The 13,767-nt window shown below is 53.9% G+C and overlaps 1 protein-coding gene across 1 annotated transcript in view; it reads left to right on the top strand.

Moving 5' to 3' along the window:
* The first annotated feature begins 404 nt into the window (after positions 1 to 404).
* The window catches only part of CYTH1 (cytohesin 1), a 42,118-nt gene continuing 28,755 nt past the window's right edge, over positions 405 to 13,767 (top strand). The window contains exon 1 of the mRNA XM_081804363.1: positions 405 to 854. Coding sequence (XP_081660489.1) covers positions 827 to 854 — 28 coding nt within the window. The 5' untranslated portion in view covers positions 405 to 826. The remainder of the gene's footprint in view (positions 855 to 13,767) is intronic.

The following is a 13,767-nucleotide window of genomic DNA, read 5'->3' on the forward strand; positions in this document are numbered from 1 at the left end:
ATATAAAGTATATTTGTAAATGTTGTGTGTCCACAGAGAGAGTGAGGCGGAGACAGAATGAGAGTATAATACTACATAGAACAAATATCTGGAAGAATATAAATAATATATACCAAAATTTCGTCAGTGGTTATCCCTACGTGATGGGATTAAGGCTCTTTCCCTCATTACTTGTTAATCTGGTTTCAACAACAAACACGTATCGTGAATATAGTAAGAGTATGCGGAAAAAAACAGTTTGGTATAACACAGTAGAAAATAGAATGGAGATAAAATTGAACTTATATTGGAAATGTTGCCCTTGGCTTTTTTTTCCTCCCTCTAAAATCTGCCTTCTCCTTTTAGCCTGTGACCTCATAGCATACCATAATGATTGCGATCTCTTAAGTCATTGTCTTGGGAAATGTGCTGTCACCTTGTTGTGAGCGCTGGGACTTTACTTGATTCTGTTCTAAGGAGGTGCTCGCACAGTGAGGAGAGAAACGGCACCTAGCTCTGTCCATTGCTCTGTCGAATCTGAGGAAAGAGTGCGGGTGCTGCCCGCAGAGTCCTGGGACTCGAGCCCAAGATGCTTCCAGGGAGGAGGCGGTTAACTGCTCCTTGGGCTTGACTTCAGGAACTGGGTGGTGGCCGTGACGCCTCTGCCGCTGGAGGCTCATTGGCTCCGGAGTTCAGGAAGGAGCGCTGAGCTGTCCTGGTGGCAGATGACGGCCCACAGGTAGTCCTGGCCCCACCCGCCCCCCGCCCCCGCCCAGGGACACTTTGTCCAGTGCTCCTTTGAAGAACAACATCCAGCAACCTCCAGGGTCCTGCTGTGACGGGAAAGATGGTCCTTACAACCGCCGCGGAGGACGGTGAGTCCCTGTCCCCCCCGCCTGGGCGCCCGGAGTGGGGGTTGCGGCTCTTGATCGCTGTGTGACCTCCTGTGATGACAGTTTTACTGCCTGTCGGGAAGGAGCAGCCGCCCAGACTCTGGCTCTTCCTCAGTGTTTTCAGGAGAACGACTGGAGAGTGCGCCAGGGGGTCGGGAGCTGAGGTTTGCGTGTGCCTGTGTGTAACTCAGTGTGTTTTTAAACCAAAGAAGTGCCCCCTCCCCGCCCCCCGCCCCCCGCCCCCGGCCCCAGCCTCAGCTTTTCAGTAGCGATCACCCTGGGTGCCTCTCCGCAGAGCCCGAGTCTGCGGGGATAGCGTGAGTGTTTCCTGGCTTGAAGTCCAGTCCGCCCGGAGCTCTGCGGTCGCACGCACCCAGACCGAGCGTGACGGTGAAAAGCGCAGGCGTCCCAGAGCCCAGGTTGACAGCACCGCTAGGCGCCCGTCTTTATGAAGTCACGTGAATCGGAGGGAGTGTGCAGGGTTCGTCTGACCTTCCTCTTTCAGTGTCGGTAAAGACTGGGGGGGCCCTGTGGTGTCTGTAAACTTCCTTCATCCTTTCCACACCCACATGGCAGACAGCTCTGAGGGCAGGGATGACAAACTGCGGGGCTTATAAATCCCTAAGGACCCTGCAGAAGAGCTGTGGGAGCCCCTTGAGTCAGGGCTTCCAGACCCTCGGAAGTCACAGGAGTTTTGCGCGTGCATGTGTGTCTGTTTTGTGATGCCCGCACTAGATGGCAATGTTTTGATGCCGTAAGACAGAACAGCCAAATGTATACTGCTTTGTAGTTAGTAACGAATGACATGAGTAAGTTTGAAATAAATATTATGCAATATTTCAAGGTAGATTTGGGGAAAGTTATAACAAGTTTTGGGGAGCCGTTTTATGCTTTTCCTTATCGGGTTCACTATAAAATACATGTTCAAGTTTCACCTCTAAGTGCGGCTTATCCTGGACCATATCCATGGGGTGACTTGGAAAGCTGTAGCATGTGTGAAAGACTTGGGGAGAGAGGGGCACAGATAATAATAGTTGTGCACTGGAGAGGGGGCAGTGAAGAGAGGCGGTTCTGCGTTAGCGCTGAACCACCCACACGGGAGGTGCTGTATCTGCCCCGTGAGTCCACAGTAGGCAAGGCCTCTTGTGGGAAAGGGGATACTTTTGAGAGAGGAAGAGGACGCTTTACTGATGATTCAGGACAGTAGGTGTGAGCGTGGCCTGGGCAGACTCTGACTGCTGGTCACCGTGCCGCGCATTCCCCCTTGCGTGCTGCTGGTCTTTCCCAGGGAGCCTGGCCTCAGACCCACCAGGAGGCCCCACGGAAGAGTCACTTGAGAGGCTGACTCGGGGTCCTGTGTCACCGGCCTCCAGCTGTCCTGGAGACCCTGACATCCAACATGCACCGTTCACTGGCTGCGACGAGAGTGGGGCGCCATTTTGGGGCTAGGGACTTAGAGCTCAGAGACAGGATTCCTGGGCAGCTTTGCTTGGAATGAGTCACCTTCAGGAACTGCCGGCCGCTCTCATTTCCCTCACCCCTCCCAGGAGCGCTTTGTCCTGGCATCTGTTTGGGACTCGGGAGGCCAGCGTTGTTGCCCTTTTAACTGCCGTGAAAACAGGTCCCGTAGGGATCACAACGAGATGCAGAAATGGCACTCGGGCAGGCGTAAAAGTCAAGGGAGCAAATGGACTTGGCTCTGGCAGGTCCCCAAGATCCCAGGGCGGAGAGGTGAGCGTCAGCTTTACATTCCTCACAGAGCCGCCCTTCCTAGGTCCGTAGGACCCGAAGAGCACACCTAGGAAAGGGTAAGTGGGGGTTTTGAAAATGTCTCTAAAGAAGTGAGATGTTTTCCTGCTGCACTAATCTGATTTCTTCAATGCTTAGTCCCCCTTGATTCACCCTTGAGCCTTTCCTTTGGGCTGGAACCCAAGCTCCCTGGCGGGTGGAACACGAGGCCCTCGCAGGCTGATGCTGGGCTCTCTTCCGGTGCCGGCCCAGTCCTGACGTGTCCTGGGCCCTGGCCCCAGGTGTGCTCCCTGTCCCCAGGCACCCACCCGCTTCTCGGCCTCCTTGCCTTGCCTGGTATGTGTGTCCACATTGGTCTGTGCCTCTCCATTTGGAGAATCCATGTGTCCTTCCGAGTCCTGGCTCAGAGGCTTGACCTATCTGAGCACCCTTGGTGTCCCCGGGCGTCCTCCGAGTCCCGCGTGTGCATGGCCCCAGTGGCCGCAGGTCCTGTAGCCCCAGGCCCGTGCGCCTCCCCCTCTGGCCTTGGTGTTCTGTGCGGGACAGGGGCTGGACCTATTTAAATCTGAGCTCCGAGCACAGTCCTCAGTAAATGGTGAGCTGAAGTGAATTTGATTATTCCAGTAAGAGAAAATAAAGAGCTGAGGACTCAGCCAGTGAGTTTGAATTGGGCTCTGTCTGTTAGTAGAGTGTTGTCTACTCAGTAAGTCCTACCTCGTCTATAAAACTGGAGGTAACAGTGCCTTGTTCGTTGTCAGGAAATATGCAAAGTTTATAGCTGGACTTTGTTGTTGAGTCCAAATTAAAACAGAAACAAAAAAGAAACATTTTAAGCTGTGAGATTCTATGTGAGTGTAAAATCCTATTATTATTATTATTTTTAAAGATTGTATTTCTTTATTTGACAGAGAGACACAGCGAGAGAGGGAACACAAGCGGGGGGGGGGGGGGAGAGGGAGAAGCAGGCTTCCCGCCGAGCAGGAGCCGGATGCGGGGATGGATCCCAGGACCCTGGGATCATGACCTGAGCCGAAGGCAGCCGCTTAACGGCTGAGCCACCCAGGCGCCCCAAAATCCTATTATTTTAGGAAGATGTGTGGGATAGAGTTAAGTAGGGTGCCTCTCCATCAGGATACCGTATTCTCAGGTGACCACTAAAATACTACCCCTGCCATTGACTTACCGCCTGACCCCATCCTCGTAGCGCATTCCCGTGATTGTACCAGCCTTGCGTTGGACAGACCGCTTAGCGGGAGGCGCGCAGGAAGGGGGAAAGCTAAAGTGCCATAACTAGAAATTAATATTCCCACAGATAGTTCTCGCTCCCTTCCTTGTGGGTTGAGTTTGTATTTTGCAGAGTCAGAATGGTTGCATCTTTATCTTGAAGCAGGAGCGCTTCCCCGCAGACCTGCCTCACCATCTGCTGTGACAGGTGTTGAAGGGGACTCGCTCTGGTCTGAATTTCATCGGCCCTCCTGTGAGCACACCACACATGAACGCTCACAGTGTCATTGTAAGGGGATCAGAACTGCCCTCCCCTTTTTTACAGAGGCGAGCAGAAACGCGGCTTGGGTTCTGCTCCTCTGAGAAAGCGGAACCGTACTGCTGCCTGGGCCTTTCCGCAGCCTCCGAGTCCCCCCGAGTACGAAAGCACAGGGCCCCGAGTCCAGCAGACGGGTGGGCTTGTGACAGAGGCAGCAGATGGGCTAGGCTCAGGAGCCAGCACTGGTAGAAAGAAAAGGCAGGTACTGGGGGTCTTGGCAGGCCCAGCGCTGGTCCTTAAGGGCCCTCATCAGCGTACAGAGTGGTCAGTGGAGGCGAGGACATTCCAGGTGTTGTCAACAACCTTCTCTGTGGTTCTGGAAGGTTCACTGAAGTATGTGGTGGGGGCTGTGGAACCTGCATGCAGTTTGCTTCTGGTTGAAGAATGGAGGGCTAGACCTTCAGGTTCTCACTCTTCCCTCGCTCCAAAGGCAGTGTGACAAGATTCGCATCGTTCTCCCCTCTGCTCCTCTACTGCTTGTCGTCCACTTGGCTGAGATTTCCTGGTCAGAAACAGACTCTTGCAGCTGCGCTGGCGCCCCTGATTGCCCTCTGAGGAGCTGCAGCTGGGGCGGTCCCTGAACGCAGTGTGGTCTCGCACTCGGACAGCCTCAGCAGTGACCGGGTCTAGCCCAGTCAGCTCTGCCACCGTGCGTTGTCACCGCGGCTCCCGGAGGGATGTCAGACCCAGCCGGGAGCTCACGTTCAAGAGCACTGCTAGGGCATGGCGGTGTCGTGACCTCCCGCGTGCGTCTCCCGAGGGTGTGCCGTGCCTGGCCCCGTGGTGCGGGTGACACGCCGGGGGGAGCGGAGACAGGCGGGTCAGCTCTGCCGGGGCTCACCACTCACCCCAGTACGCCCCCCCCTTCCTTAAGAAAAGAACCTCTTCCTTACTGCACAGCGCAGTCACAAAAGCTCAGCTTCTGACTCGAGAAGGAGCCAGTAAATTTCTTTTCCTAGTCAGTGGCTTTTCTGCATCTCTTCTTTCTGGTGTCTGAAGTCTCTTTTCTTTTTGTATTTTCTGTTAAGAGTTCAGGACACTGACGCATAGATTTCAGATGGAGTCCCACATGTGAGACCGCGACAGAACAGCGTAGGTACAGCGGGTGCTAGGAAGGCATTCGAGCAGAATCCAAGTGTGCTTTTTCCACAAAAGAAATATTTAGGCATCAATCTTAGCAAATATTTGGGGGTGAATGACTGGTGGCATGTCCGTATTTTCTATGAATAGAAACGTCAGTGTAAAACGGTGCCTTAGGGGCCCCTGGGCGGCTCAGTCGTCAAGTGTCTGCCTTGGGCCCAGGTCATGATGTTGGGGTCCTGGGATCGAGCCCCGCATCTCGTCAGGCTGTTTGCTCAGCGGGGAGCCTGCTTTTCCCTCTCCCTGCCACTCCTCCCCCTGCTCGTGCTCTCTCTCTTTCTCATTCTGATAAATAAATAAGTAAAACCTTAAAAACAAACAAACAAAAAAGCGTCGCCTTAGTTGTGGATCCTGATATTCAGAGAGGTAGACCGTGAGGCGTCCACACCCCTCGTCTCTGAGGAGGGTCTGCACCCAGCCTCAGGTGCGTCCCTCCCAGTGTCGGTGTGTGCGCGCACCTGCTGTTCCGTGGTTGCCTGTCGCACTGAGTATGTCTTAGAGAATTTTCTAGACAATCACTCACAGATCAGCTCCCTCTTTCTCGTGACCACATAGTGTTTAAGTAGTTTTTAACTTTTGCAGTTTCCGGAGGATATCGGTTGGGTCAGTTCTTAAATGGAAGTGCTGAATGGAAAGGTACGTGGCTTTTGAGCTTTGGTATGGCAGAAAGGTGGTTCCAGGTTACACGCCCCTGGCCGCCCATGTGCCCCCACGCCCTCGTCAGGGTCCCCCGTGTCATCAGACATTTAATTTCTGCCCGACTGATGGAGAGCAGTATGGTCTTCATGTTCTAGTTGGCACATTTTAAATTTTTTGTTTTTAGAGAGTTCAAACATCTTTCCATGTGTGGCCACGTGTGTTTTTCTCTCGTATCTGCTTTTGTGTCCTTTGCCGGTGGTGCTGGTCTTTGTCTTACTGGGCTTCACGCTGCTCTCCCTGTGAATTGAAGAAGCTAACCCTTGGCACATGCTTTGCATATTTGCTGTCCTGGCTGTTTACCTTGAGTCGGCCGGGCTTCATTTTCTACTCAGAAGCTTTTCATTTTAATGCAGGAAACACACTCTCCAAGACCATGACCATAGTCATTGTGCTTTATTCTAGAATTTTGATCGTTTTTTTTTTTTTTTAAGATTTTATTTATTTATTTGAGAGAGAGACAGGGATAGAGAGACAGAGATAACAACAGAGAACATAAGCGGGGAGAAGCAGAGGGAGAAGCAGATTCCCCGCTGAGCAGGGAGCCCAATGCGGGGCTCAATGCCAGGACCCTGGGATCATGACCTGAGCTGAAGGCAGACCCTTAACTGACTGAGCCACCCAGGAGCCCCTAGAATTTTGATGGTTTCTTTCTCTACATTAAAATCTGTGATTCACCTAGAATTTGTGTTGATATAAATAAGGTAGGCATTCAGCTTAGTCTTACCCCAAGTGGCTTGCTGGCTTATTGCCCCGCCACCATGGGCTGAAAATCCCACTTTTCTTTATATTTGTGTGTCTTTTCTTCCTGAGACCGTGTGACCTGAAGCGCCGCCAGGTGGGTCAGCATCTCTTGAGCGTCCCTCGTGCTGTCTCCTGTCACCGAGCCTCGCACATCAGTCTCCAGGAGTGACTCCCTCACATCAGCTTTTTTCTCCTTCATACTTTTCTGTACTATCCATATATAAACTTTTTTTTTTTTAAAGATTTTATTTATTTATTTGACAGAGAGAGACACAGCGAGAGAGGGAACACAAGCAGGGGGAGGGGGAGAAGGAGAAGCAGGCTTCCCGCGGAGCGGGGAGCCCGATGCGGGGCTCGATCCCAGGACCCTGAGATCATGACCTGAGCTGAAGGCAGACGCTTAACGACTGAGCCACCCAGGCGCCCCTAAACTTTTTCATAAGAACTTTATTATTACTTCATTTGTGTCATTTCTGTAAAAATCTTGTTGGTGATGTAAGTATTATTTTTAGGACCTGTGACGTACACACCGAGGGGAGACCTCTCCTGCTGGGGTCTTCCCCCCTCTGCTTAGGTCTCCCTTTGTTTTCCTGGTGACTCTGTCCTGCCCGTGTGAGAGGCTGGCAGGGCTCATGCTGGCTCTGGGGGTTTGGGGGTAGAAGGGACTTTGTCCAGAGAAACCAATCACAACATACCCTCCAGGATGACAGCCAAGAGGTGAGGATCTGTTTGTATTGGAGGAAGGCCACCAGAGACCTTCCTGGTGTCAGGAATTCACAGCCAAACCCACCACTCCCTTATGGATCACATTGCCTCCCGAGCTCATTTTGGAGAGGGAGAAGTGCCACCCGGAGTCTTGAAAGGCAGAGAACGTGGCACTGAGCTTTGTCCACCCCCTGCTGCCGCCTCATTGCTGTCCTCCCTGCAGCCCTGCTCCCCGCTCGGCCGTGCCCTCTGCAAGGGCAGGAGGTGGAGGACCCCGAGAGCAGCCTCTCTGAACAGAATGCGTACAGCCCTGGGCCTGCGCTGGCACTGGGAGGGTGCCCCCGTCCCCGCGGCTGGGCCCTCTGTGCCTGCCCCAGCTTCGCCCTGCCCGTGAGCGGCCGCCACGACCGGACGGGATGTAGAAGGTGGGCGCCCAGGCCGGTGCCTCCAGGCCCTCCTCAGCTTCTCTCAGACTGCAGAAAACCTTCTCTGGACCCTGGGCAGCTCCGGTAAGGGTCAGTGTCTGGTTCTGGGAGCCAGGTTTTTCTACTTTGGGGTTAGAGGCGAAACTACTGCTCTCTCAAGAGATCTCCAGGCCCTTCTCCATGGGAACAGATGTCAGTCTTTGCCTCTTGCAAGAAGTATTTATGCTTCTAGCTTTTACTAAAGAAAAATTAAGCACGTTTAAGTGTCAGGAATAGAGTACAACTGTTAGAGGTCTGTGCCTCAGTTGCCAGTGTGACAAGAAGGGGAGATTGAGAACCAGGCTCTCTGCCCGTTGTGGGTGCTGGTGCGTGGGGCCTTTGCCCAGGTCCGCTGGGGCTGGCCGTGCCTCATGCCGAGGATTAGCACCCTTGCGCCCTTGATGAATTCAAAGATCTGAATTTATCTCCACCTCAGAAGTTATGGATCAAATAGAGGAAGTGCTGCAGACTCCCCCTGCACGCTTGGCGGAGGGTCCCCGGGGCTGGCTCCGTGTGCCCGAGGCCTCACGGGAGGGAGCAGGGCAGGACATGAGCTCTGTGCAGGGGCGCTGTCAGGCCAGCATGCTGGTTGGAGCTGGGAGCCACTGGGAGCGGCAGAATCCAGAGGTCTTCGTGTCAGAGTCAGAGGACACAGTGTGGCTCCAGCTTCTCCCCACCTTTCCAGAGTGTTCTCCCCCTTCCGCCGTGTGACTCTCACTCTCCCCAGCCTGGAGTGCCCTCTCCTTGCTGGCTCCAACCTTCAGAGCAGGCTCCAGCCTCAGCTCCTGTGTGGAGCCCTCTGGTACGTGGCCAGCGCCTGATGCCAGTGTCCTCTCATGGACCTGCCTGGTGCTTTTTCCTTCGAAGGGAATAGTAGCATGTAAGCTCTCTGGGGGCTGAAACTGTCTTACCATCTCTGTATCTTCTACAGTAACTAATAGGGTGCCTCGTGTATGGGTGGTACACCTTTTTTTTTTTTTTTTAAGATTGTTGAATTTACAACAGTCTGAGAAAACCATTTTTAAAAACTTTTATTCTCTCTCGGTGGATTTCCTGACATGACTGCTAGCCTGCGAACGGTCTTTGTGTTTGATCACCGTGATTTCATGAGCTTGATTATGGGGCTATTTATTTTAGCATCTGTCTTCTTTTTTTTTTTTTTTAAGATTTTATTTATTTATTTGACAGAGAGAGACACAGCGAGAGAGGGAACACAAGCAGGGAGAGTGGGAGAGGGAGAAGCAGGCTTCCCACCGAGCAGGGAGCCCGATGTGGGGCTCGATCTCAGGACCCTGGGATCATGACCTGAGCCGAAGGCAGACGCTTAACGTCTAGCCACCCAGGTGCCCCGCATCTGTCTTCTTTATACACGAGGAGGGCCACAGTGCAGACTTCTTGCTGGTAGCTTTTTCCTCTCACTTCTTGTCTGCTCACGTCTTGGGTCGTATTGTCTGTGCTGAGAATTGACTCTTGTGGGCTTTGCTCCCAGCCGCCTGCGGCCCGGATTCAAGCTGAACCTTTGCCCCGGTTCCCACACTGAGGTAAAGCCCAGCTGTAGATCCTCTGATCGCTCAGTAGGTGCGGGTATGGTCACATGAGGCTCAGTGAGCCTGGTGCATTCTGACCGAGTCCGGCGCAGGAGGTGAGAGGTCTGCAGTCACCTGCTGGGATCTGTACAGCCCTGCTGTGTATTTGTGTAAAACCCGGTAATGTTGCCTCAGAACAGCCCTGGTTATACACTTAGAGTAGGAGATGTTGCGGGACAGATGAGACCGCTGGTAGGACAGTGCATCGCCAGATGGTAAACCGCACGAGCAGACACAGAGAGGCAGCGCGGATTGAGGTGTTTAGGTGATGGTCAGCTCCTGTAAGCTGGGAGGGGAGCCTGGCCCCCGTGGCCCCGGAGTCTTCCTGTGAGCGGTGGCTCTTGAGGGATGGTGAGGATGAGCCCCTAAACACAAGAAGGAAGTGAAGAGAGGCTGGGAGTGAGAACTCTGGTGGCGCCAGGGGGACCCTCCCCCGGCGGGCGGGCGGGAGTGGGGTGGCTTACCAGATGGCGGGAGTGTGTCAGGTGGGGACTCGCAGTCTACACCTCTGTTGAAAGCTGGTTTCCTTTTGCAGCCTAAAACAAAAAGTTCATAAATAATTTTAAGGTTTACTTTCTCATAGACTTGGTATGATTCTCACAGATGAGAACTGCCCCTTTGACACAAAAATAAAATTGTTCACATTAGGGCTGTTTCTTCAAAGACGTTGGCTGGGGCCACAGGGTTGGGATATTTGGGTCAGGTCTGGTGACCCCGTCCTGTGACGAGGAATCCCCAGGGCATGGAGCCCACGTTAGTGTAGCGAGGGGTGGGCTGGGGCCAGGCCTTGCAGGGGTGCCACCTCTCAGCAGCTTCCTCGGGACTGAAGACTGGAAGTCAGGGGAGGGTGTGGGGATGTTTGTTTTCTCCTTTGTTGTTTATCTGGAGCAGTGGTTTTTAAGCAAGGCAGTTTTGCCTTCCAGGGGACATTTGGCAGTGTCTGGAGACACTTTTGGTTGTCACATCTGGAGGTGAGGTGGTGGGGGCGCTCAGCTCAACATCCTGCTTTGCCCAGGACGCCCCTGTGACAGAGAGTGACCCACCAGAAGGTCAGCCGTGCTGGGGTCTGAGAGCCCTGATCTGGTGTCATGGTTTCTCTTCTTTTTCCTCCGTGCCTGTTCGGCACTTGCTTTTAGAACCTTATGTCTCCTCCCTTACTCGTCAGAGGCAGCCGCATGTTCCGATCTAACATGGAACCCACGTCCTGGGGTCTGGGGGGCCAAATCCGTGTGTCTAACGGTGCGCTTGACTTGTCCCCCGGCCCTCTGAGCTGGGAGTCGCTGCTCTGGGGCTGCAGTGAGGTTTCTTGTCACCGGCCACCTTATGGTATTTCCCGAGATCAGCCCGCCGAGCTCCTCCCTAACCAGAACGTACTGGAATGTGATGTTGCCGCCTCCGGTGACTGAGTGGGAGGCCAGCCCTCTGCTAGAAAGGCCGGAGCACACCTGTGTGGAGACGCGGGGCCCCAGAGCACGGGGGGGGGGGGGGGGCAGCCTGGTCAGCGTCACCGCCTGCTCCTGGGGTGCAGAGCAAGAGGAGGGGGTGGCCAAGTGCCCAGCGTGGTGGAACAGCCTCCCCCCGTGGGCTGGCCCCGGGGCTTATCCACTCAGTACTGAGAGGGCACCTAAAGGAAGGGTTACCACCCTCCCCGTACAGCCGCCATCCGCCGTCTGCTTCCCGGGGTGGAAAAAAGCAAGTGCAGTCTGCGAGCGCCGGTGCACCCCTCCCCCGGGAGGCCGCGTGGGGGGTAGTAGGAGGGGCCGGCTGTGATTGCATTCATGGAAATACGCCTGCGAGGAGCTGAGCTGAGCGGCACAGCCAAGTGTCAGCCGGGCGGCAGCTCCGCGGCCATCTCTGTCCCCGCCAGCCTCGGCGCCCTCTCCGCCCTCGGTTTCCACTTGGCTTTCGTTTCCTCGCTGCCTCCTCTGCCCTGGCTGTGCGGGCACACATGCTGTGCTTGCTCCGTCCCTCCGTCCACCTGGGGCAGTGGGGGCACCCGGGAGCCTGGGACGGTGTGGTCGCAGTGCCAGCCCACCATGGCCTCTGAAGCGGAGAGCTGCCAGCTTCCCAGGCTTTGACGGGGGCTGCCGGGACGCTGGGGCTGCAGGAGAGGGGACTCGCCTTGGGTAAGAGGCCGGGTGGATGGCGCATGGAGAGCATCCTGCAGAGTACGCGGACCCCGCTCTATTATGCTTTGCTGCCAGCCTGTCCCGCCGTGCGCGCTGCCGAGCGGGTGCACGCAGCCGCTGGCTGCCTGCATGACTGCCTTGTGGTTTTGCGTTCTGCTCTCTCCTCCTAGGGCTTTTCCACTGGCTCCTTGGAGGTGGATGTTCAGATATGCAGTGTGGTTTCTTCTAGGCCTGAGGTTGAGGAACAAGCCGATCACCAATTTTGGTGGCCCTGCTTCAGTGAGGTGAGAAATAGGACAGCAGGAAGCAGAGAGACAGACTCAGGGCGATCCTCTCCCCTCTGGATCCACCCCGTGAGTTTCTGCTTGACTCTGAGTACTTTGGAACCATCCCTGGGTTTGGGTAGCCCTCCTTCCAGCAATACACCCAGAAAAGGAGTTGGAATTGCACATTTCATTTGATCGTAGGGGCCCATTCCCGTGATTAGACGGACCGAGAATGGTTTAGTGTGCCAAAAAATGAAGGGTTTTACGAAGAGCTGGCAAACAAATAGGTTTTAGGAACAGGTGAAGTGAGAGAGAACTGACTTATGTCCCCACCGAGCCCCTGTCCTGGACTGAAAGGGGCGTGGCCGCACAGCTGGGCAGCGGGAGGGTGACTGCAGCTGGGGCGGGGCTGGGGGACCTGGAGTCCCTTCCCTCAGGAGAAAGGGGGGCAAGCACAGATGACTTGGTCTGTCTGGTGGGGTAGGGAATTCCCAGGCTTTCCCCGAGAGCTGAGCACTCTGCCTCCGTCTCAAGGAGGCCAGGCGAGAAAATGGTTCTCCCCTGTGGAGCTGCTTCCAGCTCTGCTTTCCGTTCCTGTGATCCTTTCAAAAACAGCCTGCAGACAGAGATTGGAAGTCTGAATGCCAGGAAGAATCCTGCTGCAAAACTCCAGCTGGATCAGATCTTACCACTGCCAGGCTTTAGAAAAGGTGGAGAGGGTTTTTAAACGATTGTTTTCTAGTTTTTACCTTTAATTGAAAGCAGATGTTAATTTTGTTTTTCTAAACCAAACTTTTAGGATAGAGTATTATGACTTCGTTCCTTTTACTACCTTTAAATATGACCTCATTTCCCTTTGGTTGGCTGGTTACTGCTGGAGTTTTAGGATTTATTAGCTAAAATGTGTCATTTCCCTTCTGTGTGTAAGGTAAGATGATAGAATACCTTGTTTTTTCTAAAACAGTTTATGGGGCTGTTTGGGTGTTGTTTTTTTTTTTTTTTAAGATTTTATTTATTTATTTGACAGAGAGAGACACAGCGAGAGAGGGAACACAAGCAGGGGGAGTGGGAGAGGGAGAAGCAGGCTTCCTGCCGAGCAGGGAGCCCGATGCGGGGCTCGATCCCAGGACCCCGGGATCATGACCGGAGCTGAAGGCAGGCGCTTAACGACTGAGCCCCCCGGGCGCCCCATGGGGTTTTTTTTTTTAATAAAGCTTTTATTTTTAAGTAATCTCTATACCCAGCGTAGGGCTCAAACTCACAATCCTGAGATCACGAATCGCGTGGCCCCACCGACTGAGCCGGCTGGGCATCTGTGGGGCTGTTTCATAGGTGTTCTCTCATTTGAGAAGGGCCGTGATGTTGACAGGCCCATTCCATTTGGGGCAGGGTGAGGTGGTAGTTGGCCCGAGACCCCAGAACTACCTAGGCGAGGAAAGCCCCCAGCAGGTGTCCCCCCCTCCCGCCCCCAACCCCAGGTAGCTTCTCCTCTGGACTAAGGAGGCTTGAGTCATTCAGGCAGTGGTTAGATGAGCCGGCTCCAAGACTGAGGTGAGAACAGAGTTTTTCTTAAAGATGCCGAAAATGGTAATAAAATCATTAATGTACCTGTCCTTCCTCCTAAGTAGGAGACTGGGTGGCTTTTGTGTGGAAAGAATTTAAACTGGAAGAGTAAATTTTCGCATTGGCAGTTTGCTAGAAGGAGCCTCTGGCCTCTCTGTGTTGAATATCAGTTATGGGAGCCACATGCTAATTTCACTAGCATTTCACTCTTTCTAGTCCACGGTTTGTACGCAAATTCCTTTAAAATCTAGGCGGGGCCGCCTGGGTGGCTCAGTCGGTTGAGCGTCTGACTCTTGGTTTCGGCTCAGGT

The sequence above is a fragment of the Leptonychotes weddellii genome, chromosome 15 (genome assembly GCF_054177405.1).
Source record: "Leptonychotes weddellii isolate Sample4059 chromosome 15, ASM5417740v2, whole genome shotgun sequence".
Taxonomy (NCBI): domain Eukaryota; kingdom Metazoa; phylum Chordata; class Mammalia; order Carnivora; family Phocidae; genus Leptonychotes; species Leptonychotes weddellii.